This window comes from Mangifera indica, chromosome 11, assembly GCF_011075055.1.
Source record: "Mangifera indica cultivar Alphonso chromosome 11, CATAS_Mindica_2.1, whole genome shotgun sequence".
Taxonomy (NCBI): domain Eukaryota; kingdom Viridiplantae; phylum Streptophyta; class Magnoliopsida; order Sapindales; family Anacardiaceae; genus Mangifera; species Mangifera indica.
Genome location: NC_058147.1, coordinates 622,803 through 649,658, shown reverse-complemented (window position 1 = coordinate 649,658; position 26,856 = coordinate 622,803). Strand labels below are relative to the sequence as shown.

General features: G+C 33.5%; 4 protein-coding genes and 1 non-coding gene across 11 annotated transcripts; 3 read left to right on the top strand and 2 right to left on the bottom strand.

Annotated features, from left to right (window-relative positions):
- The first annotated feature begins 1,229 nt into the window (after positions 1 to 1,229).
- Positions 1,230 to 9,037, top strand: LOC123229330 (pentatricopeptide repeat-containing protein At1g76280). Of its 5 annotated transcripts, none has more exons than XM_044655082.1 (16): positions 1,230 to 1,416; positions 2,352 to 2,456; positions 2,604 to 2,673; positions 2,762 to 2,822; positions 2,939 to 2,990; positions 3,268 to 3,446; positions 3,884 to 3,991; positions 4,276 to 4,458; positions 4,631 to 5,158; positions 5,532 to 5,627; positions 5,766 to 5,939; positions 6,472 to 6,699; positions 7,007 to 7,150; positions 7,260 to 7,448; positions 7,775 to 7,894; positions 8,161 to 9,037. In XM_044655082.1, the coding sequence occupies exons 3-16, from the start codon at positions 2,633 to 2,635 to the stop codon at positions 8,542 to 8,544; spliced, it is 2,487 nt and encodes an 828-aa protein (XP_044511017.1). In that variant the 5' UTR covers positions 1,230 to 1,416; positions 2,352 to 2,456; positions 2,604 to 2,632; the 3' UTR covers positions 8,545 to 9,037. The 5 variants fall into 5 exon arrangements, with proteins under 5 accessions (XP_044511017.1, XP_044511016.1, XP_044511015.1 ...); XM_044655081.1 differs by having other exon boundaries at positions 2,292 to 2,456; XM_044655080.1 differs by having other exon boundaries at positions 2,184 to 2,456.
- Positions 9,038 to 9,155: 118 nt separating this feature from the next.
- LOC123229331 lies at positions 9,156 to 11,903 on the bottom strand. 2 transcript variants are annotated; one of them, XM_044655085.1, is made up of 7 exons: positions 11,423 to 11,903; positions 11,117 to 11,209; positions 10,794 to 10,874; positions 10,528 to 10,659; positions 10,223 to 10,438; positions 9,839 to 9,931; positions 9,156 to 9,559 (listed from the first exon to the last, which is right to left on the bottom strand). In XM_044655085.1, exons 1-7 carry the CDS (start codon positions 11,660 to 11,662, stop codon positions 9,398 to 9,400), a joined length of 1,017 nt encoding a protein of 338 aa, XP_044511020.1. In that variant the 5' UTR covers positions 11,663 to 11,903; the 3' UTR covers positions 9,156 to 9,397. The 2 variants fall into 2 exon arrangements, with proteins under 2 accessions (XP_044511020.1, XP_044511021.1); XM_044655086.1 differs by having other exon boundaries at positions 10,543 to 10,659.
- A 1,930-nt stretch (positions 11,904 to 13,833) lies between these two features.
- On the top strand, positions 13,834 to 13,913 carry TRNAL-UAG. Its single transcript has one exon. It is a non-coding gene; the product is annotated as a tRNA-Leu (tRNA).
- Positions 13,914 to 15,813: 1,900 nt separating this feature from the next.
- Positions 15,814 to 20,251, top strand: LOC123230123 (O-fucosyltransferase 16). 2 transcript variants are annotated; one of them, XM_044656249.1, is made up of 10 exons: positions 15,814 to 16,239; positions 16,345 to 16,392; positions 16,499 to 16,589; positions 16,728 to 16,804; positions 17,220 to 17,308; positions 17,441 to 17,624; positions 17,927 to 18,108; positions 18,259 to 18,361; positions 18,614 to 18,945; positions 19,027 to 20,251. In XM_044656249.1, the coding sequence occupies exons 1-10, from the start codon at positions 16,051 to 16,053 to the stop codon at positions 19,475 to 19,477; spliced, it is 1,746 nt and encodes a 581-aa protein (XP_044512184.1). In that variant the 5' UTR covers positions 15,814 to 16,050; the 3' UTR covers positions 19,478 to 20,251. The 2 variants fall into 2 exon arrangements, with proteins under 2 accessions (XP_044512184.1, XP_044512185.1); XM_044656250.1 differs by lacking the exons at positions 16,499 to 16,589; positions 16,728 to 16,804.
- A 734-nt stretch (positions 20,252 to 20,985) lies between these two features.
- On the bottom strand, positions 20,986 to 25,470 carry LOC123230220. The gene is made up of 11 exons (XM_044656386.1): positions 24,936 to 25,470; positions 24,755 to 24,846; positions 24,455 to 24,648; positions 23,730 to 23,769; positions 23,232 to 23,313; positions 23,011 to 23,088; positions 22,781 to 22,906; positions 22,359 to 22,480; positions 21,807 to 21,846; positions 21,626 to 21,700; positions 20,986 to 21,277 (listed from the first exon to the last, which is right to left on the bottom strand). The coding sequence occupies exons 1-11, from the start codon at positions 25,238 to 25,240 to the stop codon at positions 21,133 to 21,135; spliced, it is 1,299 nt and encodes a 432-aa protein (XP_044512321.1). The 5' UTR covers positions 25,241 to 25,470; the 3' UTR covers positions 20,986 to 21,132.
- Positions 25,471 to 26,856: the final 1,386 nt, after the last annotated feature.

Below are 26,856 nucleotides of genomic sequence, written 5' to 3'. Positions count from 1 at the left end.
AAAAGATTTGTCAGTGAAGCAGGAAGCTTCAAGACAAGCCAAACTACCATTTGAACTGTAGTAGTTCTGATCGGTCCATGCCTAATCAAGGTAAATGGATTGTGTCAGAAAAATAGAAATAATGAGCATCTTTTAATGCCTCTTTTTCTGGACAACATAGTACTAAAATTGTGAGTGAGTATTGCATAATTCCTTATAAATTGAAGAGTATTAATTTAAATATTAATGGTGATACGTTATTATATAATAAACATATAATTGTTGATATTTAAATTAATATTTATAAATAAATATATATATATATATATAATATTATTTATTTAATTGTCTCAATCTCAATTGGAGTACACAGAGTATTATAAATTTAATCTAAGTTCAAATGGGTCTTAAATCCAATTCGGCTGAAATAAAATCCATCCATACGTTCACAAGATTTTTTTGAGAAAGGCCTAAGTGGAAAGGGAAGAACAAACTTTTTTTTTTTTTATTTGAAAATATTTGCCTAATGAATTTCTTTCTAGTAAATAGAATATTTAGAATTGTAATCAATCACATGTTATAATTTTGGCATCTATTATCCATGTAAGTTGGATCATAATGAACTTTCAATTGAACCAGATACGATAATATTACATAAGTAAAATTATGTGTATTAACAATGAATACTAATGATATATCATTACGAATCTGAGTAATTTTTTAAAATTATATATATATATATATATATATATATATATATATATATATATATATATATATATATATATAATTATATAATAATATATTATTATTCATATATAAGTTAATACTCATTATTAGTGTAACAATGTATATAATCTTACTCAAATGGGATTGGAGAGGAGAATTAAAATTAGAGATTCATAAAATAAAATTTTATTATATTACTGTATTGCCAAAAATGAGTCAAGCATATGTTGATGATCATTCCGAAAATTGAAACTTCAACTTTGTCCAAAAACAGTATCACTTTAAATTCGATTTAAGTCTGCTCAAATTTAAATATTTTAAATCAATTTGAACTCATTTATTTGATGCAAGGTTGGGTATTCCTATTTACTTTTTATTTATTCAATTAGCCCAAGTTAGCAGGACCATTTTAATGGGCCGTCGCAAACATTCCTGATCCATGGTAAAGGGCTTTTAAAGGCCCAAACTTTGGCAGCTACCGGAGGCATTGGGCTATTGGCTACTTAATTCAGGTTTTGGTTTGGCTGGATATCAGCACCTGAAGTGTTAGAATGCAAGGAGGATCATCGCGAATCGGCTATGGTCTCAAATATCAGCTTCGTGTTTAATCTCCTTATTCCTCGATTATTCTGAAATTTTTAGTATTCCCCGAGTTTTTTTCGGAACTTCCTCGAGTCCTCGACCTCGATTCTTTATGACAACTTACAGGTATTAACGTTATACATTAAGGTTTATGCTGGTTGGAGTTTATGATATGGAAAAATCTATTTTTGGTGGATTTCAGACGGAATTGAATGAAAATTTTGATCTTTGGTGTGTTTTGTTAATGTATTTTAACTGGAAGATGGGGTTTTAGTGTTTCTATTGGTGAAGAAGAGGGAAACTTGCCTGAGAAAATGGCAAGGAAGAGGAAACGTCTAAATTAAATCAGATTAAGTTCTTTGAAGAAGCCAAAACGTGTTGTGTTTTTGATATTTTGTGATTTTAATTTCTTTGACATTAGAAAAAGTTTTTTCGTTGAAGTCGGATTCTGTGAAAGGATATTTTTCTTCATGTAATGTAACTTGAGCATCAACATTGTTCTTCTAAGTAAAAGACACACCATTTGGATGAGTTCCAAAATTTTAATTGTCTACAAGGTCACAAAACCTGTTGCTTCTTTTTGGTTGTTTTTATGCTTGTTGAATAGTATAGAATATATAGAGATGGCAACAGTGACTATAAAATGCAATATGGCCAACAAAATCTAATTTTGATTATCAATGTTATTATGGAGGTTGATAGTTTAGTAGTGCTTATCATGGATATCAGCACCTGCATTGCTTAATTGCGCTGGTAAAGCTTCACATGATTCCAAAATTTGCTTTGTAAGATAAGGAATGGTAAATGTGGAAAGAACACTGGCTTTAATTAAAAATGTCTGGTAGTGAATGTTTTTCCTTTGATTAGTAAATGATTTTTCATTTTGGTTCCAGGTAGGAACTGACCTTGGTCAGATCCAGTTCCCTGGTTTCAATAGGGTACCGTGACCCGCACCCCTAAATATACAGCGTGATTTTCTCTCATATAAAATCCACTTCCAGGACTTCTAGCACTGTCGTATTGCGTCCCCTTCAACTTCTCCATTGTATTGCTGTATATAGGTCCACCGTGTGAACGATTAGCGGCCTTCCAACTTTTGGAAGGATTTTGGAAAGATTCCATTAGAGATATCACAAAGAGAAGGAAGCGTGAAACATTGGTAATTGGTATGTAATTCTACCCTTCTTGTAATTTTAATTTCACATCTATTCATACCCTGGTTTATGGCTTAGGCTTTTGGTTCAATTTTAATAGAAAATTTAAACTTTCGCTGCTTAATTTGATGTTTTATTAACATGAGAATCCCTACACAGGGTTGTTTGCACACATCTGTTGTGGTCATATGAGCTCAGATTCATTAATAAGGAAATCTGAAAAGAATGCGTAGGTCTCTGTAAGTATAAATTTTTTGTATAGAAATGGTGTAATGGCATCATTTATTGAGCTCTGATGTGATTTATAAATTTTACAGATGGAGGATTCCATATCAGCGAATTGCTAACACTTTATGTGAAGCAAAGTTACATGAAAATGTAGGTTTATATTTTTATCTGTTATAGTGGTCAGATATTTCATTATTCAAATTGCAAATAAGTATTTATTTTTACTTTGTTATTGATGGCGTAAAAAAATGTAATTTTTTTTATAGGGACCTAGAAATGTTGCTCTTAAATTGGAGTTATCCACTCTTACGACCTCAGGTTGGTCATTTTTTCAACTATCTATTTTTTCATCTACAACTGTTTTTATTCTATTTCTATTGTGTGATTAAGTTAATGAGTAATACTAGTACTAACAAACTGATGTGTTATCATATAATTTGATAATGAAATAGTGTACTTTACTCTAATTGAAAATCACTTAACCATATGAGACACATTAATTTGTGTATGGTTGTTAGTACCCAATCATTTGTACATGAAGTATTATTGTAAGTTGATTATGGGGAATTTTTAAGTGTGTAAGGCGTAAATGCAGGCCATGGAAAAAAATCGATTACAAAGTCTATGCAATTGCAAATTGTTGGTGCGCTCTGCAGAGGTGAGAGAAGCACAGCGTCCTCTCTACTTTCAAATCTTGCCTGCAAAAATCAGTTGCTAGGTGCCAATGATTTTGTTCATATTCTTCAGCACTGTGCAAGATCACCGGATCCTCTGGTAAGCCAAACAACATGAACTTTAGCTTGGATACATGTTTTGTGTGCAGTTGTATTATTTGGATTTACTACATGATACTTCGCTGGATTCGAAACACATGTAATGAGGATGTGAGCCAATATTTGACAAGTTAGATTGATATGAACCCCATGTAATGTACACTATTCAAGTATTTGGAGGTTAGATATGAAGCCCTTGTGCAAGTTTTATTTGTAGGAATTGAACAGATATCGTGATCTAGAATCTAATCATTTTATAGGATCACTTGTTGGTATGAATTGGCTAAGAAATCTAAAATTGTAGCAAATGCTGCCAACTGTGCCATAACTTAAGATTGCAAAAAATGCCTCATCTCTGTCGTACTGAGAAGGTTGGAGTGATCTTTATTTTTCTGACATTAACTATAATTTAGAGTGGTGTTTTCTTTCACATTGCAGTTTGCCATGGAGACCTGGAGAATGACCGAAGAAAAAGAGATTGGCCTGAATAACAGATGCTACCTACTCATGATACAATCTCTCTGTAAAGGGGGTTACTTGGATGAGGTATAAACAATATATTATTTAACTGTTATTTCTCTTTATTTTGATTTTTATTATATAGGATTACAGTTAGGTGGTTACTTTGATTTCATGAATATCTCATTGTTGAATGTAATGTTTTGGTATATTCACTTGATCATATCATATAATGTTGACTGGTTATCTTAACTAGGAAAACTAAGTCTTATCTGTGGTAATAGTGAACATAATTTTCTATGCATTCTTCTTTTGCTATTTGCTGTTATAATGCCATAAGTTCAGTTATCGCTTTCTTATACCTTGTGCAGGCTTTTAATCTGATTAATTTTCTTGGAGAAAATCATGGCCTTCATCGTTTTCTTCCCATGTACAATTGTTTCTTGGAGGCCTGTGCAAAAATGCAAAGTATGATTCATGTGAATCTATGTTTGGAGTTGATGGAGAGGCAAATGGTAGGCAAGAATGAAGGTACATATAGAGAACTTCTTGAGGTGTGTAAATTATCTCAATGTCAATTTATTATTGTCAAATCTTGAGCACAGTCTTAAGCATTAGATTTTTTTTTTCCCTTTGTCTTTCAGGGTTAATTGTTACTGTTCTATGTCTTGTAAAATATATATGAAGGAATATTGTTGTTTTATTTCTAACTTTTCTTTCTTTCAGCTTGCGGTTCAGCAGCAAAATCTGTCTGCAGTCCATGAAATTTGGAAGCACTATATTAAACACTACAATCTCAGTATACCTTATCTCCGAAATTTTACTTGGTCCTTTTCAAGGTTGAATGATTTAAACTCTGCATATGAAACATTACAACACATGGTAGCTTTAGCCATGAAGAGAAGGCTTTATATTGATAGGAATTATAAAAGAAGGATGTATTTTTTAAGATTGGACATCCCTATTCCTTCAAATCTCCCATTGAGCTCACAGAAAGTTGACTTGGAGAAGTATGAAGATGTTTTTGCATTGAAAATGGACACTGATACCAGAAACAATGAACAATCCATTAATTTTAACAGGGGAATCAGTGAAGCTGGAAGTGTTAAATTATGTATGAAAAATAAATTTAATATCAGGCGTGTTTTGAGATCGTCTTCTATCAGGCCTGTTTTGAGATTGTCTTTCAGTAATTTAATAAGAGCATGTGCACAAACTCAGAATAGTGCACTAGCGGAGAAGTTAATGTTGCAGGTAGAAGTAGCTTTTTTATTCTTATAAGCTTCTGAGTATTTTATGCTAAAGTCATGTGATATCAGAACTGAACTAAAGAGTCAACTTTTAATATAAAAGAGTTTTATTCCATCTGGAATTTTCCTTGATGAGCCAAAACTTCTACAGTGTCAAAATAAAAACGTACTAAATTTCTCCATTGATAAATATGTTTTACAGGCTCCAGTTGCTTTGATGGCAAGTTAACCTTTGTCGTGTTTGACATGATAGTGACAGTTGTTACACTCGAACTGGATTTCTCTTTATTTTATTTCATTTTTTACCTTATTGTCAACACTTTTTTCGACTTGCTTACACATTATGTACTAACTTGAGGGTATCCTTCTATATGTAGATGCAAAATCTTGGGTTGCAACCATCAAGCACAGCATATGATGGCTTTATTAGAGCTACTGTTTCTGAAAGAGGTATCATCAATAGCATGGAAGTGGTGAGTTATGTTGGTTAGAGGCATATTTTAGTCATATTTAAATATTCTCCCCTCCGTACTGATAATATTTATCACATCTGACCCTCTTTTCTTTATTGTAAGAGTTGTTATCATTTTCGTTTGCCCATCTTTCTGCAGTTGAAGATAATGCAACAGAAGAATTTGAAGCCTCATGATTCAACACTTCAAACCCTTTCAATTGAATCCAGCAAAGCTTTAGAACTTGACTTGGCTGAGGCTCTAATGGATCAAATTTCTATATTGAAGAATCTCCGTCCTATCAATGCTTTCCTTGCCGCATGTGACACCATGGTATGTTAATTTTTACAGACCTTATTTCTTTGCTGCACCTTGGTGTCCCTAATTATATTAGCTTTTATAAAGAATTAGAACTTCTGCTAGAGTATGTGATAGGAAATTTCTGGTAATCAATGTACCTTAACATTCCCTATAAAACTGAACATTCAAGCATTGATGTTTGGTTGGTGGTGGTGTCAAACCAACTTCCTATAATCATGTAAAGTGAAAGCTGCATGTAGCTTATGGTAAATGCTAGACCAACCTTATGGAAATAGTACGCCTTTTAGCTTTTATAATAGAAGTTATCATTGTTGTGGTTAAGCTGTTGGATATATGTTAAGTAGACATATCAAGCAAGTCTTTTATATTAGCCTAGGCATAGTTTAGCACAATATACTCATGATTTTTTCTGGTTTGTTATAATTAATTTTCTTATAATCATTGATCCTTTGTTCTATCACACTGTTAAATAATTGACTAATTTTCAGGGTTTCTTCTTGTGTCCAAGCTCCAATAAAAAATTTATGCTGCATTAATTTTGCAGGATCAACCTGAGCGTGCCATTTCTATGTTCGCTAAAATGAAGCAATTAAAACTCCAGCCAAATCGAAGGACCTATGAGCTTCTGTTTTCTTTATTTGCTTCTGTGAATGCCCCCCATGAAGAGGGCAATAGGTTGTCACAGGCAGACTGTATGAAAAGGATAAAACTCATAGAGATGGATATGGCAAAGAACGGTGTTCAGCACAGTCATTTATCAATGAATAACTTGGTAACTCCCTGTGTGCATATATATACAAACACATAAATTTTCATATTATCACTATAGAAAGCTCATGTAATCTCTGATTAATAGAATCTTAATTGTCCTCTGAAAGTCAAGCTACTGCATGAACTATAACGATTTATTTATGATCTTCATTCCACCATGATGTTTTCAAGCTCATTTGGATTGAAAGAAATGGCTAAGCTCTTTTGTTTTTGAATCTCTCTTGCTTCAACCTTCTTGTTTTCATTAATTTTTTCACACAGTACTTTGTTTGTATGACCCTTTTTTTTTTATTTTCTGGGTTTTTCAGCTTAAAGCCCTTGGAGCAGAGGGAATGATGAGAGAGATGATCCAGTATTTACATGTGGCAGAGAACCTTTTCAGTCGGAGTAACACTTATCTGTTAACACCCATCTATAATACAGTGTTGCATTCACTTGTTGAAGCTCATGATGTAAGTGTTGCAATGCTGTAATTATAGCTTGCAATTGCTTCTCCACAAGTTGTGGGTTTATATTATCTTGTCTTTTTTGATGGCTGATTATATATATCTTGGCATGCAGATTCACACAGCAATAAAAGTATTTCAAAATATGAAATATTGTAGTGTCCCGTCAAATGGTGCAACTTACGTTATAATGATAGATTGTTGTAGCAGTTTAAGATGCTTCAAATCAGCTTGTGCACTAGTTTCCTTGATGTTGCGTGAGGGATATAATTTGGAGACAATGACATATACTGCTTTAATAAAGGTAAAATTTTTTTTTTACCGACTACTACTGCATTCAAAGTGGTCAAGAATCATCTGCTACATCAATATATGAGATTCCATACAACATAGTTTGTCTAAATTATGAGAAACACATGTCTGTGTATCAAAAACATGGTAAGGGTGCAATATTACTTGTTCAAGAATGTGAAGAAAAGAAATAATAATAAAAATAAAGGAAGAAGAAGAAGTACTAGTTCATGTAACTTTCTTTGGCTTCTGATCTTTTTTATATGGAAAAGCTTGCAACTCTTAATGTAACATGCCTGGAATCATCACATTTTTACTGCTGAGCTTCTTATATGCCAGGTCCTGTTGGAGCAGGAAGATTTTGATGAAGCATTAAATCTGTTGGATCAAGTGAGCACAGAAGGGATTCAACGTGATATTCCATTGTACAATACCTTTCTTAAAAAGGCATTTGCAAAGGTACTGCATCTCACATTTCTAATTATTCTTCTGTTTCCTAGTCTCTCTTTTTATGTCTCTGAGTAAAAACGACTAAAAAATATTTCAAAATTTTATACAAAATTACTGCTAAATCTTTTATAGAAAGAACTTGTGTGCTGTGTTCTGTATTTTGGGTTTATGAAGCTCAATTTGGACGTTGCTTGAATATGTGGGGTTGGTCTTATAGTTTCCATCATGGTAAGACTGCTAACATTGCTTTTGCTCCTTTCATGAATGAATGCCAGGGAAGGACTGATGTAATGGAATATATTATTGAGCATATGCGACAAAATGGAGTACAGCCTGATGCAACAACCTGCTGGTACATGTTTGGTGGATATGTGGAGCGTGGCTTCTACAGCACGGCTGTAGAAGCATTGCAGGTCCTGAGCGTGCGAATGCTTTGTGAAAATGGTAACACTACACAAGAAAAGAGGATAGAATTTGAGGATCTCATCCTTGCTGACGATGTAGAAGCTGAGTCAAGAATACTTCAGTTTTACAAAGATTCTGACTGGAATATTATTGCTGCGCTTTTGCAATTAAGATGGTGCGCTATAATGGGGTTCCCAACTTACTGGTCAACTGATCAAAGTCTATGGAGCAAGCGGCTCTCAAGCTTAGTATAATACCGGAAAAAGCTGACTACTTGATGGATGAATGATGACATGAGTCTTCCTATCAAATTACATATAAAAGGCTGCCCAGAAAGGCTATGCAATTTTGATTAAATTGTAGTGCAGGCGATTACAAGGTTCAGAAATGGCAGAAAGTTGCCCAGGAAGAGTATTGGAGCTCACGGGTTACCATGCTATCTCTGTGACAGATGTTCCGGATAAGTTATCCTAGGCATCAGGTGGTTCTAGGTTATATACTGGTTGAGTAGGCTCATTTTGATCGGAGCTGACCGGATGTTTACTCTTGACAATACATTGGAAGAGCAGTTTACAGAAATCTTTTTATACTTAATTTTTGTTCAACTGAAATCTCGTTTTTTGATAGAGTTAAGTATCCAAAACGAGTATACATAGTTTTATTTTATTTTATAATATTTGTTACAGTTTTAAACCAATGTTATTCTGAACTTGGAGGAAATGTTTTCAGCAGCATTGACTGAGCTAAGCAGCCTGTTTGAATTTTGATTGATCTGATAAATCCAACCGATAGTGGGACTGGCCAAGGAGATGGTTCGAGTCTGAAAATCAGAATATACAGACGTAATTTTGGTGCATTGAAAGAATCCATGAACTGTTACGCTCTTTCGATAGTTAAAAATCAATGTTTAAGAGGGTATTTCCATGATGATACATTGAATAAGAGAATTACTTGGCATCATCTCAAAATCAATCATTTGCTTTCCATTACAAGTTTAACCAATAATTTTCGCTATTCCTACACTGCCAACCATGAGAATGCAAAAAGTGAGCTGCCCTCCAGTTTATGATAATATCATTTTCAGCATTTGCTATCTCGCATCAGTGTCTAAATGTTTTCCCCAGGAGGTAACTCTGCAAGCTTTGGAGGAGTGCCGAGAACTCGTTCCATGTCAAATCGGACTTCAATGTTGCGGATACTGTACCCAACAACCATCAGCCAATATAGCAGCTTGGCAAGTTCTGGCGCACTGGTTTCAGTCACAGTTGTCTGTAACCATAAAAATCCAGGGCTTTAGAAATTGCAGTAAAATCAGATGATTTGCTAGAAGATAAACTTATAGTCAGCAGAAATTCATATATGGTTTTCAGTCTTCTGCTTATAGATATCAAAAATTTTCAGATAATCAATTTAATATTCAATCTCAATTCATTTTAGGAAGGACGAATAAACACAATCAACTATATATTTGGAAATCGATGAAATTTATGCCTTAATATTAAGCAGAAAGGTAAAAGAACATTGTAAAGCTCTGATATAAAGGCAAACCTTCATTTGGCTAGGATCTGAAACAGCCAAAAGACGCTTAATGAATGTGTTCATAGCAAGCACAACATCCTCTCCAGCGCTACTGGTCAACTCCTACATAACAGTGCACAATTCATGTGAAAACAATATGTGCAGGCTTTTAGCAGCAACACCTCTCCTAAAACCCAAAATTTTGATTTTCAAACACAATAGCAATTCCAATAATTTAAGATTGATTTTGTCAAAAATAATAAATGCAACATAGTCTTCCCCAGCAACAGCTAAACATATCTAAACATGTCTACAATATCACAAATGTTTCCCCCAATTAGTGGACAATTAGATAGCAATGCCATATGCGGAAGAGGAAATCAAGATAAACAAAATATAAACAAAGCTTCTCACCTTAAGATTCTGAGGCTCAAGAGACTTAAGATAGTCTAACAACTCATTTGAACCATTAGCAGAGATTCTGCCTACTTGACGATTCAACTCCTCAATCTCTCCTTCAAGTAACTCAATGTACTTTTTAGCATCAATTTTCTCTGGACCAGAAACATTATTCCACCTTATAACTTCACCAGAAACATTCTTTTGCGTACCAGGTGCATAATCTGGCTTCTGCAAACATGTTACTAATTTAGCACTTATGCAGCATATGCTTAGACATATAATGAAATGTCATATAAAAAAGAAACAAAAATGCATGCCTCTTTATCTTGCACCTCTGGAAGAGCGACTTGCTCCAAACTCTGTTGCAATTCCAATCTGTACTGTGCATTCTTAAACATATAACCAGTCATCATTACACTGTACATGAGCTGTGCAAGATTCTCAGCAACCTAAAACAAAAGCCAACTGTGAAAACTTAAACAGCGCAGAGTAATATAATACCAACAACATTATTAAAAAATCGATTCAACATTAAATAGTTGTTTTCACCCAAATTGAAATATTATACTTTTTAGCTACTTACAGTGGTGACTGTTACAGCGAAAAATTGTGGAGGTAGCGTTCCTATCATATTTGTAACCGTTTGTCGCATTGCATCAACTACCTAAACACATACACAGCATAAAAAATTAGAATGTTTTTCAAACATATCCAAGTATCACAATTATCTACAAAGTAATATTATATGTACAAACAAAAACTACTAATGAGTACAAACAAACTAAAGTGAAGTCATGTGATTGGGTAATCTAATTATTAATTTTATCTCCAATTCAAAATCACTCAACATCTATCAGTACCCACCTTTGTTTGTACATCTAGTATTAACCTTGAATAAAATCAAACCTGTTGGGGAGCCCTCTTCACAAATAGCTCCATGAATTCTGGTTGAACATTTTTCACATACTCCAATAGAATATCTCTTCTGCTCTTCGGAGGCTATAATAAAGAAAGATAGACACAGAACCCAATTCAACAACTATTGCTTAGAAATTTAAAATCTTAAATTTTTTTCATCAAAAGCTAAATTACATTTCAATCATTGAACAATATTATCATCCATTATCACGCAAAATGATCTTGAACAATATTATCATCCATTATCACGCAAAATGATCTTACTTCAAGAGAGATTCTTAAATAAAAAAATACCAGAGAACCGTTGGGAGGTTTTGAATTTGAATCATTAGAAGAGCCGTTGCTATTCGTTGCGTCGTTTTTTGAAGAAGAATCGTAAGCTTCAATTCTTGAAGCCAATCTTCCCTTGTTTGTCCCGGACTTTCTCGGGAAACGGACTAAACTGAACAATTTTTTAGGCCGGCACGAACCCAGAATCGTTGAAGACGAACGTGGTTGACAAATGAAGGAAGGTCTCACTGTCAACGAATTCATCTCGCCAGCAAGACTTCTCAAAACTTTATCAATAGATTGTTAAAATAACTTCTGATTTCTCTTTTTCTTTCAAATCAAAAAAGAAAATTTTTTCACGGTGTCGCCATTAACGAGACCGAAAGAAGCGACTGGTATGGGAATCAAGTAACGGCTATCTAGTGCGTGCAGGAGTTCCCAGAGATGAGGGTTTGTTTGTGACTGCTGTGAACAGCGCAGTTCGAGTCCACCTGAAGAAGTGGGGTGGGTTACAGAGGATATAAATTAGACGGATCGAAATGACGTGGTAAGATCAATAGCTAGGATTGCTTCGTTACAACAGTTAGTATTGTTTTAAGACACGACCGTTGATTCTGTTTGTTTATTTTGACTGTGGCCGTTGATCTTGTTACCTACCTAGATGAAATTTTACATCACAAAGAGGAGTTAATTCTTTTGTCACCCTGAAGGTTTGGCGCAAAAACCATTTTAACCTCTGATTTTGAGAAACTCACACAGACACCCTTAGATATAAGGTTGGATTCAATTTAAATTGCTTTAGTTTAAATTCAAGCTCGGATTTAACAGGCTAAGTTCAAGTTAAAAAATTAGGCTTGTTTTCATAAATGTGTTAAGTTAAGTTGATATGAACATTCAAATTTTAATTAAATCTAAAATTAAATTATTTTTTAATCAAATTCAAACTTTAGTTCATCAATCAATTTAACTCTTTTGGATTTGAATCAATCTCAAGATAAGTTTTATTTAGGCTAAGCTAAACACTAATCAAATTTAATTCTATTCAAATTGAGATTTCTAGCAAATGTACAGTATATACTTATATAGAGGTCTAGATTATATTATTTGATTTTAAACTAGTATAGGTATTTTTAATTTAAGTTAATCTCGAACTAAATCTTATTCAAACTTAACTTAAATCGAATTCACCCCTGTTTAGATAAAGGGTAAAGGTTCTATCAATTGAATATAAATCCAAGTTTACACTTCCATAATGGTCTAGAATAGATTTCATTCTTTGGTTTTGTACTAAAAATTGACAAAAACATGTTTTCAACCAGTGATAATATAAATCACTTTAATTCAAAATCAAATTAAGTTAATGAAAAAATCATCGCACGGCGTTAGAATATAAAATTACCATCTCTAATGTTTATTAGATTTTCAAACTTATTCTGAACATCGATATCTTCATTTCTGGCACATTGTCTCAACAATTTTATCGATTCAATTTTTTATCAATTGGAGGATAAAAATATAAATGATAATGGAAAGCTGGCCAATGATCAGAGCGAAGATATCGCCAAAGGAAGATAAAAATAAACCTTAAATATGAAAAAATTAGTTTTTAAACTTTGGATGATAAAGAAATTGATAGTTTTTAATACTTAAAAAGAAATATGATAAATTTTTAATTTTTAAAATATTTTTATTAAATAATAATTTTATTTGTGATCTTAATTAAAATATTTAATTTAAGTAGTTGAATTTTTTAAAAATTAAAGGATAATCTATAAGAGATTTTATTGCATCTCGTATGGAAAATAGTCCTTCAACAAAAAAAAAAAAAGAAACATGAGCGTGTTTCACACTATTACTAGTACGGAAGTGAAATGATTGAAGAGATAAAATTGATTTTGATTTTGATTTTGATTTTGTTGAATTAAGTGTAGTCGCCCTCGGGCGTAGAGAAATGGGTCTCCTTGCATGTAACATGATGGCAATCACAATCTTTTGGAGTAGAGTTTAATTCTATTCAAGTCATTCAAATTCAAAATTGTATCTAATAAATTGAATTTTAAATAAAAATAAAACTTATTTTATAAAAGAATCAAGATAAAATTAAAATAAATATTTAAATTTAAATAGATTTAAATCAAATAAATAATTAAATTATTTTTATTTGAATATGAATTTTACTTCATTAATTTCAAAATTTGAGCAGGTTTAAATCATATCAAACCCTATGTCCAAGTGACGTGTACAACTTTCTTTTCTAACCTTTTTGACATTTTTTATGTCACCATCACTAATTCACAATCTTATGTTTCACGATTTATTTGTTTTAATCTTTTGTACTTACACAGGTTTCAGTTCAAACTTGGAAAGTAATAATAACTTCAAAACTACATATCAAACTATTAGTAAAATTTAGGTGCTAATGTCGACCATAAAAGGACAGTTTGGCCGAGTGGTCTAAGGCGCCAGATTTAGGCTCTGGTCCGAAAGGGCGTGGGTTCAAATCCCACAGCTGTCAATTTTTGCCTTTTTTCTTTTTTTTTGGGTCAATATTTTTTAATTTTCTTCAATAATATTTTTTTTATATTTTTTACCCATTCGAGTAGGTTGAAGCTAATTATATGGATTTGAATTTAACCTAAACTAAAGTATATATGCGCTTAGTTAATTGGAATTTAACTCTATTACATGTTTAAGTTTAGCTGGACTAGAATTTAAGCCTATTAATAACAAGGTTTTTCGTTAAGTCTATCAGTATGAATTTCTTTTTTAGTTATATTTCTTTTAAGTTCAATTCCATTAGAATTCAAATAAATTATTGTAGATTCGAATTGACTCTAAACTAACTCATATTTGATCTCATTTTGGTTGAAATTCAACCCTATTGATAACAAGATTGTTGTCTAAACTTAAAAGCATGAATGCGTTTTTTTGTCGTGTTTCTGTTGGATTCAGTTTAACTAGAATCCAAATATATCGATGACAAGATTGCTGCCTAAGCTCACAAGCATGAATATCTATTTTAGTTGTGCTTTTCTTAACACAATTTTTATGTTTTTATCAAATTGATTTAGCTCGCTTCAGTGTTTAATTTAAGTTAAAATTTTAATTTAGTTCAAATTTAATTTGAATTTTATTCTAATAATAATATTTATCAAATTGTTGATACTATATATATTTTCAACCAATCTCTAATTAGTTATATGAATTTAAATCAAATTTAGACCCATTCATATTCAAGTTCTATTTGGTTAGAATCCAGCTTTGCCTGATCCCACAAGCCTGAAAGTTTCTTTTTAATTGCGTTGACAATTAGATGGTGATAGACGCAAGACTTCTAAGCCTTACATGGGGAAGGCTTTTAAATTGCAATGGCATCTGGGGTAGTTGCCATCGCTCTGCCTTCCCTCTTTCTATGTTTGTTATTTTACCTCAAATTGAGCCAAGTCGAGATAATTTTTGTCCCCCTGCGATTCCGATCTGTTGGCACGTGACTGCCCATTGTACCTTCCGTGTTTTAAAAAGTTGGATGCGTCTGTCTGCTTCTGTCCAGGTTGTTAGTTGGATGCGTCTGTCTGCTTCTGTCCAGGTTGTTCGTCCTACACAATTAGTTATCATTGTTGTCTAAGTGGAAAATAAGTTGGAACCCATCCGAATCAGCCCAGTCAAAAGCCAAATTAGAGATTGTATTAAATCTAGAAGGGTTTACTTGAAGTTGATTTGAGAGAGACGAGCTGATCTTATTTGGTTTGAGCACAACCCAATTTGCAAAATGGGAATCCAATTCGATTTAAAAATAATTTAATTTTAAAATTAATTAAAGTTAAATGTTAAATTTGAGATCGGTTAAAATTTAAAAAAGTAAATTTAAGATCAACTCAAGATTAATGAATTACAATTTCTTTAGTTGAAGTTAAACTTAATTTGTAAAATTGAAATTGAAATTTAATTTAAAAATAATTTAATTTTATATTCGATTTGATCCAAACTTCTAATATAAAATTAACTTCGTTTTAGAAAGGTTAACTTGAGGTAAAAAAACTTAAATTTTTTTAGTTATAAAATTAAAATTAAAACTTAATTTGAAAATAATATAATTTTGATCTAATTTGAATCAAACTTGAAATTAAATGTATAAATTAATTTGAACTTGATTTATCTATAAAAACAAATCTAACACCTGTGTCAACTTAAATAATTATGATTCGAACTGAACTCATCCCATTTGAAGTATAATTCAAGCTCAAATTACTTATATCAAAACACAATCGGTTCACAGTTATTTCATGTTTTTAGTACAAGACCTTTGTGTATTAATTATAGGTCAAATTTGTGTGGAACAAATTACCGAAAATCTAGTAAATATATTTTATATTGTTTCATACAAATAATAAAAAAATTTCCAGATGAAGTCTCATCCAAAAAATAACAAGCGAATCTGAGAGCCAGCTGACCCCCTTTGGCGGCGACACTCTCCTGAACACTCCATTGTCATTTCTCTTGCACCAAAACGCACCGTATTAATGGAATGAATTCAATTGTTTTCGTTGTTTCTTTCTTTGGCTTCTTCTTCTTCAGCCAATGTTGGAACTTGGAACCGTAGCGCACCAAAATCCTTATATTTTCTTTTCTTTTCTCTCTATCCAAACACACAAATGGCTTCTCACCGCCGCCACCGGCATCAACCCCACCTTCACCACAATAACAATAACCGCCTCCGTCTTCTCCACCCTGCCATCTTCGCCATTTTCGTTGTCCTTTTCATTCTCTTCCTTCTTCTGTCTGTTCTAGCTCCTTCTCCCACCGATTCGGAGCAGCTCCGTCATGGTACCAGCCACGTATTGGTATTTCATATCTCTCATCTAAATGATTTATACTTAATTCTGTATCTCTTTTATAAGTCAACGTGGCGATTTCTAATGCTCTTTTTTCGCTAATTTGTTGTGCAGCCTATGCTTATTGACGGTCCAAGTGGAGGACCTGTATTTCGTGTTCCCGTAAGGGATTTATATTTGAACTTGTAATTGATAACAAATAAATGCTTTTTAGGTTTTTATCCTAGTTTCCTTATTAAGAGGTTGTCCGCTTGTTTTTGAGGAACAGAGAGATGGTGGCTTATTAGATCGTGATATTTGGAGCTCAAGAAATGCCCAATATTATCATGGATGCAGTGATTCTAGCAAGAAATTTGCAAGTCGTATTTTGTTATTATATTTTGTGATTTTAGATTCAAATTCATGGAACTATTACTAGTATCCTTTGATTTGACTTCTGGGAAATGCTAGTTTTCCCTATCCATTTACATGGAGTGTGTATGTTGATGGTATTGCAGAAGCTGAAGACATAACTCGTCCTAATAGATACCTGGCAATAGCTGCTAGTGGAGGCTTGAATCAGCAGAGAACTGGGGTAACTTTATATGATGCAGTATTGTGAACATTTGTTCTGTTGGTTGATTTGGTAACTGCCAGTAAATCAAATGAATGAATATTCGGGAGCTATTTTATACTGTTTACTTATGAATGAAGGAAATGTTTCAAGGCCCTAATGGTCAAATGTTGTTCTTTAGTTTCTTAATCTTCAATATCCCTGATTTTAGTTACTTTTTCCCCTAATTCTTGTCTTAGAATGAGGAATCGATCTTGCTTAGTTGGTGTTGTGCCATAGAGCAACCTAAGTTTCTGGATCTAGTAATACTATTCATCAAGGCTGCCATAATACTACAATGACCAAACATTTTGTTGATGCATCATACTCTTAATAGTACAGAATAGATTATAAACTATTTATTGTTTGTGCCAATCTTACTAAGCATAGTTGGCAGATTGTAGATGCTGTTGTTGCTGCCCGGATTTTGAATGCTACTCTTGTTATTCCAAAGCTGGACCAGAAATCTTTCTGGAAGGATGCTAGGTTAGCCCTCATATTATGTGCCAATGCTTTTTGATTTTGAAGTTTCTATAAAAGTTTATGATAGATTGTCTAATTGCATGTAGCAACTGATATCAAATAACAGATTTTTGCCTTCTTCTTTTTGATGTACAGTAACTTTTCGGAGATTTTTCATGTTGATCGGTTTATATCATTCTTGTCAAAAGATGTAAAAATTATAAAGCAACTTCCAAAGAAGGGAGGGAAAACTTTGACTACACATAACATGCGTGTTCCAAGGAAGTGTAATGAAAGATGTTATCAGAATCGTGTATTACCAATTCTTTTGAAAAGGCATGTAAGTTCCACTTCTCTTTAACTTTTTTTTTTTAAATGCTTTTATGCACTATGCTAATTGTTGCATTGGCACTAATGAGCTCACTTCAAATATTGTTTTCCTTCCTGACTTGAATATTAGTATTAATGCTTCTGTTTGTATCTATTTGTGTATTGAATCTCAACATGTATACATTTTAAGGCATTGATGTGGCAATCTCTTAGTTCTTTGATGTAGTTGTTGCACACTATATGGCTGCTTATTCTTAAATAAGCTACTGATTTTTTTTTTTTTCAAAATAACTGTATTGGTCTTCATTGCAGGCAGTTCAGCTATCCAAGTTTGATTATAGACTCTCGAACAGGTTGGATACAGATTTGCAAAAGTTGAGATGTAGGGCTAACTACCATGCTTTAAGTTTTACTGACTCTATTCGTGAAATGGGTGAAAAACTGGTCCAACGAATGAGGTTGAGAAGCAAACATTTCATTGCTTTGCACCTAAGGTAGATTGTTAAATCTTTGTACTCTATATTTCTGGTTACTGTTTGAACGTAAGGACTGATAATCTTGTTCTTGTATTATAATAGTTACCAAGTAGTGGACTTTACATTCACAATTAGTTTGTTGATGCAACTGAATGTTTCTTTTTGCAGGTTTGAACCTGACATGCTTGCATTCTCAGGATGCTATTATGGTGGAGATGATAAGGAGAGAAAAGAACTTGGTGCGATACGTAAGAGGTGGAAAACTTTACATGTAAGGCAAACAAAATGAACCCTGATTTTAAATTTGATCATCTTGTCATTTTGTTCAGTCTGCAAATGTAATATCTGTTTACCCTATGTAATATTTTTTTGCAATTCTCTGAAAGATTTGACATCTATCAGAGAGTAGAAAAATCTGAATATGATTTTCACTCTGGTGTGAATTTCACTAGGGACCTTGTATGTTGGTCCTACGCAGATCTTGCGTATGAAATATGATAAGAATTTTTTCAACTGATTGCAGATCAACAATCCTGACAAGGAAAGGAGGCATGGGAAATGCCCACTGACTCCACTAGAAGTTGGTCTAATGCTTAGAGCACTCGGATATGGCAGTGATGTTCATATCTATGTGGCTTCCGGTGAAGTATATGGAGGGGAAGAGACATTGGCACCTTTAAAATCACTTTTTCCACACTTCCATTCTAAAGAGTCTATTGCAACAAAAGAGGAGTTGGCACCATTTTCTCGTTTCTCATCTAGGATGGCTGCATTGGATTTTATTGTTTGTGATGAAAGTGATGTATTTGTTACCAACAATAACGGTAATATGGCTAGAATGTTAGCTGGAAGAAGGTATAGATATTTTCTTCCCCTGTAGTGTTTTTGTTCTTCTAACTGGTTGGCAACTTTTTAATTGTTTTCTGTTGTTTGCAGGAAGTATTTTGGGCACAAACCGACCATTCGTCCAAATGCTAAAAAACTCTATCGGTTGTTCTTAAACCAGACCAACATGACATGGGAAGTATTTGCCTCCAAAGTTCGAAGTTATCAGAGAGGCTTCATGGGAGAGCCAAATGAGGTAAGGCCAGGCAGGGGTGAGTTTCATGAGAATCCAGCCTGCTGCATTTGTGAAGATACTGTGCTCAAGGCAAAGAGCGATTCTTTACCTAGAAAAGTTGGGAAGGGGATGGAGCATACCGAATCTAAAAAAGAAGCTATTATAAGTGATGATCAAAATGATGATGATGAACTGGAATTGTCTGAGATGGATGACGATGAAGATCAAAGAGGCTTTCCAGAGAAGGGTCTCTACAACGGAACTGCTTCCGATTATGATGTAGCCACCTCTGAGGAGCCTGAGTTGGAAGAAATGCTTTCAGACTAAACAGTTGTTGGCTCTACCTCTTACCTCATTGAGGAGATCTCTTTCCTTCCTGTCCCCTTCAGAAATTTTGTAGCTCTAGCCAAATTGTTGTAACCTTCTTTCAGAAACTTCGTATTGTACATTATTGTACATAAAAAACATTGGAATGGAGAGAAAAGAAGGCATTCACAGTGATCTGTGGAATATTGAATTTTTGACAGCGACAATTAGGATGGATCATTTCATAAGCCATGCCAATGGACGTTTGGTCTGGTAAGATATACACTGAAGATTTTTTATTCCCTTTTGCAGTTAAGGTCGAAGTCAGGTGATCAAAGACAAATTTTGAAACCAAGGTACGACTGCAGAATAGCATTCTTACCAAGGTCTCTCGCTTTCTGGAAAAGAAATGAACAGTTTTGATAATAATGCATATTCAGTCACAAAGCTGGTTTTCAGGACTGCGTCATGGCTGGCTCTGCCCCTGTGCAATTGATTCTGAACTGCTAGGTAATCAACTGGAATTTATCTTATAAACATTACTGGAGAGTAGAATGGTAGGTGGCGGCTTTGGAAAAAAATTCAAAGATTAAAGGATGAGTTTTTTTCTTTACTTTTTTTTTCATAATAATTTTGCTTGATCTGTGAGTTGCAGTTGTTTTGTATATTTGTGAGTAGCTGAAGGAATTGTGGTATAAATCTCTCGTGTATGTCGTTGTAATTAATTATCACCTGTTCATCAGTTGTATTCTGGATATCCCACGCTCTACAATAAATTTTAGTGTTTTCTTTCAAGATCTTATTCAAAATTTAAAAAGAAAAAATGAGGAAAAGAAGTCTATATTTTATTATTTTAAGAATTTATTTTTACATGCCAATTCTAAAGCAAGAATTTACAAGCAATATTTCATACCTGACTGGGCCATTTTCGGACTTCTTCCATTAACTCGAGCAAGATTAAGTTCAAATTGATAAATTGAGTTTTTCATGTTTGGGTTTGGTTTAACTCTAATCCAACCTTAATTGTAGAAATCAATTAAGATATCAAAAAGAGCAAGGTAAAATATTGTTGCTACATGCAGGAGGTAAACGTGTAGGCCGTCAATAGGTTTGGGAATTATTAGATTTACAAAATTTCTCAAGCAAAAATTTCCTTTTGGTATTAGTTTTTTTTAAATTTGATTATAAAAATGTGTTTTTTAGAGTTAGATTCAATTCGAATGATTGGAGTTCAAATCACCACTCAGACTGAACAAGCTGAGTTTAAACCTAAAGATGGGTTTGTTTTTGCTCAAGTTCAAACTCAATTTAAATTGGGTATAGAGCATGAACATTCTTACATGGAAATTATATTCGGCCGGCCTGTATTGGTGATCTAATCCATCTGCCAACCCAAAAAGAAAATGGCCTAAAATCATGTACCAACCTAAAAGAAAATAGCCTAAAATCGAGATAATATATGCTTAACATTTCCCATATATGGCTATCAAAGCTTAGAATGAATGAATTGATTATTAAAAAAAAAAAAATGAATCCAAGAGAAATTGACATATATCCAGTTACAAGAGTATTTCCACAAATATGATTCTGCATTTAAATCATTTTTAAACCTCCTAAAAGAGAACAAAATAATGAGACTAAAAAGTAAAAGCAGATCATCATGAAGATGGGGGAGATCAGTCTGGTTGATCATCATCTGTAGAAGTTGATGGCCCAAAGTCTAGATTTGGGTAGACACCAGGCGGCCTCTCCCGAGGTGTGATTGACAGCAATTGGCTTGAATCACCCACAACATCAGCCCATCCGTAGTGAGGTTCAGCCCTTACAAAAGAAAAACAGATTTAGCCCACAACATATAACATAGAAACTAAAAGTGGATTTAATTTGGAGCTGAGTCAGGGCCAGCTCGAGTTCGGATTGAAGCTATAATATCTAGTTCAAGTTTAAGGTCACTTGAACTAATACACAATATCACTAGAGGACTGCTAACAGAATAAACTGTATCACTAAATGGACAAATAAGTTAATCTTACTCCAAAATATTGAATTTGAAGTCCAACTCAAAATCAATTCATTTTAACCAAATGGTGGATTCAAATTGAGCATCGGACTCCTAATAAAAACCAAAATTCAACCCACAACAAACTTTAGAAGAAAACACATTCTTACTCATAGTAGGTTTCCTCATCCACAACAATATCCCAACTTTCACCCGTGGTGCTTTTTCCATATTTGTGAACTTTTCTGGAATAGAAAAATGACCATTCAATTTCACATATAACACATGCAAGAGAAGGAAGAAAGTTGTGACAAACAACTATCATGAATCTAATTGTCTTGAGTTTCATACCCGTTTCCAAAATGTTCCTCTCCCCATGTTCTTGACCAACCTAGACATTTGGTAAAATAAATTCTTAGTTAAAGACCTAAACATAAATAACTCATTAAAAGTTTCAGGAAAATTAGGCAATTACACGATAATTTCATATCACCAACATGCACATAAAGAAAGGAGGAAATTCAGAGCTGTAATTAATTGTTACTTATAATGACATGCTTGGGTCCTTTTAGAATAATAACAACAATAAAAGTTGTTTGAAAATGGGACAAAAGTTTGCATTTTGCACCATGAATGTCAACAAATATATGTTTAAATCTTCTTTATTATGGATAAGCCTAAGTTTTTTGGCTGTCAGTAAGTAACTGACAACCCTGGCACAAGCAACAGACTATGTCATTACCATATAAACTATAATCATGATAAACATGAATCATTTCTGAGTTCATCTACCCATGACTTTTACTGAAATTATTAACTCTAGAAAAATGCTAGAAAAGAATATAGAAGAAATGTCATCAAAATAACATATGCAAGTAGATAGACAAAACAGATGAGACATACGTTCACCGCTAGGAGACACATGCCATGTCTCCCCTTGACGCGAACCAATGCCAGCAAAGAACCTTTCTTCCCACTTGTCTCCCCATTTGGTTCCCAATTCAGTTTCAGCCCATTTATCTGTCCTGAGGAATTAAAAAAATAAATTAAGTGAAACTACAATAAATTCTAGTTGGGAAACTACACCTGTACAAAAATAAATTGAAGACTGATATGGCCAATACTATAACACAACTTATATGATATTAAATTCAGAAATGTTCTACACCATACAACAAGACAGGTATGCTAAACTGTAGACAAATGCAACATTTAAATTTTCAAAAAGTGTGCATGGGTAACCAACATCACATATCAAGCCTACTGATGTATATTGTTTATGACTTTGCGGGAAGCAAATAAAAGTCTAAAGGACAGATGATAACCATTTGAGAACAGATCCTCTTCCATCATAATGCTCTCCCCACTTCTCCCACCATGACTGTTCATTCAGTCTACCATACTTATTTGCCCCTTTCTCAGTCCAGCCTTTAGCATCATACTTTTCCCACCTGAGTCCACAATAAAAGTTTTATCAATATGGCTAGTTCAACTGTGTTGTTAATGTAAATAATATACCGTAATTGTAATTACAATACAGTAAAAATCAGCTTACCATTTCTCATACCATCCGGCATTTTCAGTACCTGATTTGGCCTGTTTTTGAGCACTTCTCTCTATCCTTGCTAAATTGCTACAGTTCAAAAACATAAAAAGGACCTAAAACGTTAAATTTGGGTACAGAGTAAACTGAAAATATGTTATTTCAGACTTAACAGCTAGTAAATAAGCATATGCTGTTGTCTTTTCCTAGGAATGATAAGAGTAGAAAAAGACCTCCATTCATCTTGATGAAGCACCTCTTGCCATGTTTCCCACCATGAATCACCTTCAGCATTTCTTCCAGATTTCTCCACACCTATGGAATGTGAACACTTGTTTGAGTGAGGATTTAAATTTCAAAATGCCCCACCATGGGCAATTATTAAGAAAATGAAAAGCTCAAAGCCCTTACAATTTTATCCACAACAGAAATGCTTGTCCTAATTTTGCCTGCAGTTGATTTCTATAAATTGTTTTCAATAGGAAAGCTATTGAACTCTAATAAGATTCTTAACTGAAACTTAAAAACTGTGAAACACAGTTTATCAAAACCTTGACTAGAATAATGCCATAAAAATCAATAGTTTTCATATATAAATGAATTCAAAGTCATATTAGCAAGAAATAATGAATTGCCCTACAAAATCTAGGCTTTTACTTTTTGGCAGCTACAATCAATGTAACTGTAACAAAAATTTTCTAAAATAATTCTAAGAATGACAAGCAATATACCTAGTTCTTTGTATCCCGTCCAGTCACTTTTCTCCCACCACTGTCAAGATCAATAAATCCAATTAAATGCATCAACCAAGGATGATACTTAATGGAGTTATAAAAAGCAATTTCAATATCACAGAATATCATGACAGCCGACTATGTAGAAGCATATGAACCAGTGGCTAAGCCAAATAAAAAATTAGATTAGATAACATCAAATAGGTATAGCTTAATGACTTAAAACCAATGTTTTCAAACAGGACATGACATAAAAAATATTATTGAAAACAGTTTTGCATAATTAATAATTAAATAATAAATCTGGATTAATTCAACCAAAATTGAATTTGGCCTGATGGTCAAATTTCCATTGTTTCACTAAAAATAGGTTAATTAAAAAATAACTCAATTAACCAAATGAAAAATCGGTAAATGGATTGCCGTATCATGCGCTGCTAGTGCCCCCAAATTCCTCTATTTTTTTGTTTGGCCGGGAAACCCAGTGGTCAAACTGCAAACTGTGATAGTTCTAGTGGTACAACCTCGGTCTGGTTTTTAAACCATGGCTTACAACTGAAAAAACAACACTGAACAACACATTCAGAAAAGAGAAACAAGGGAGCCTTGGCATTGATATACATTTCAGGGGAACTATAACAAAAATTATTATCCTATTCGCAACATGCCCTAATCAACAACACTCAAGCATTCAAAATTCATATGATTAACTAGTAGCATACCATTTCTTTCCATTCAGAGGAACTGTCATGGGATTGACCTCCCATTCTTGTCCATCTACATCGGTATCCATTCTCACCGAGGTCCTCCCCACTTTCTCTATACCAAGTACTTCCATCCTCATTAGTACCAGACTCATTAACATTTTCATTTAACAAATTGATGCCCCAGTCCTTCTCATTTGCAATACCCGTGTCTACAGTGAAACATAAATGGACACAGCATCTTCTATTAGAGAAAATTAAATGCCATCACATATTGTTTTTTATCCCTGAAACGCTTGATAAGCTAGACATCAGTACCTCTTTTCGGGGGACTGTCACGAGATTGTGGACCTGAATTCCTCGGAGTACAACGAGGAGAAAACTTTTCTTGTTTGGAAGCAAAACAATATCTGCAACAATGTTAAAAGAAAAACGTCATCAATCAAAACTCTGACAAAGAAATATCAAAACTAACAAACAACTATGCATTCATACATACTGAGTAGAAGAGAAGGGCAAGGCGGAGGAGGCTTGAATTCGGACACTCTGAGAAGTCTTTTTCTGATCGAACCCTCGTTCCTCGCACTTGTTCTCTCCACTCTTTCGCCGAATTGGAACAACCGAGTCAGAGCAACAACAACTAACTCGGGCCACTCGGACCACCCGGGTTCGGTCACGTGAAAGAAAACAAAGTCTCTTCCTCGTCGTCAACTCTGTGAATCCATTCTTACTGTCATTATTACGCAAACAAGAGACACCCCTCAGTCTGAAATCGAGCTGGGAAGTAGTAGAAGTAGCCGCCATTGATCACGAAAATGCCATAGAATTCAGAGCTTACTTATTTACAGAAGAAACAGAGTTTAAGAAGAGAACAATGAAAATGGGTCAGTGGGAAAAGTAGAGAGAATTTCGGAGAATCTTTGTGTTGGGTACATTTGAAGAAGAAGGGACTTGAAGTTCCTTCGAAGTAGAGAAGAAATAGAGATCAGATCGGTTAGCGCTTGCAGGGGCATATGGCTGCTTGCGAATCCCGGGATTTGCTCATATATACACGTGAGCAGATGAGGTCCCACTTTGTATTATTTTTGTATCCGTTATGCGGCCATTTTTTGGATTTGCCACATGTCTCGATTTTAGCCGTCAGATTTTTTATTTTTATTTTTATTTTTATGAAAAATCAAAATATTCTATAGAATTATGAAACAAGATAATGGTGATAATAATAGGAGAAAATCAGCAATTTCCACTTTCCATCCCTTAACCTTAACGGAAGAGGACTCTGACACAATGATACAGAAGTAAATAATCATATTAAATCTAACTCTTTTTAATTTTTTTTAAAAATTATTTTTATCACCTAATTAAATTTTATAATTAAAATTAAACTAAAAAGATACAATCTTATTGAATCATATTAGTTAAGGTTCAATTTAACTATCAAAATCATAGACACAATCTGATTTCAACTAAATCACATATTTTCTATACAATTTACTATCAAATTCTACATGGAAAATAATTACTTACTATTATTATTATTATTATTATTATTATTATTATTAAAATAACCCTTTTGAGCCACTGTTAAGATATCCTACACATTTAATTTTCTATATTAGATAAACTTTTTAAATTTTCTACCCAACTCATTCCAATCAGGTGTAACAGTTGATTTATAATCCGCTGGCAGCCACGTATATATAACGTGGATATTAGTAGTGCTTGTTTCAGTCATTTAGGAAGACTTTTCAAACATGCGAGAATCTCCAGATTTTCTCAACTAAATCCTTTACGGATGATAACATGAGCTCGAGACGACACAATTCAGAAGCAACCTTTTCAGCTGCTGTCAATTCTTTGGCCACGTGTCAACACCTTGATTTTGATGACATGGCAAGATATCTGTTGACCACGACCTTATAATTATATAGATAAAGCTGAATATGTGGTATCTTACGTGTTCTGTAAAAGGTTACACAGGCTTCGTGGTGAGAATAGATGCCACGTTTCAAAACAAAGGAGAGAAAACTTGGCTGCCTGTCCTTGTACCAGGAAACTAAATCTATGGATAAGCTTCATGTCACTTCAAGCAAGCCACTATTTGTAAGTAATCATAACAAGTAAAACAAATTCCTTCCATCAAACGGAAATTCGTGTGGGTTCGGATCCCAGGTAGCTTCTCGGTTCAACTTTAGTTTGAACCTTCCGTCGCTAGTACTCTTTATCCCACCAAACATCAACGATACCATTCCTTGCATTTTACAACATTTTTAACCAGTCTAAACTTGATCTTTGAGCTAACTTAGTTCAAATCCAAATCCAAATTTAAATTTATAGACAAAACTATCCAAAAATTTACAAATTTATTTATGCAAATTGATATGACAATGTGTGAATATATGATTTTAAAATGAAAAATC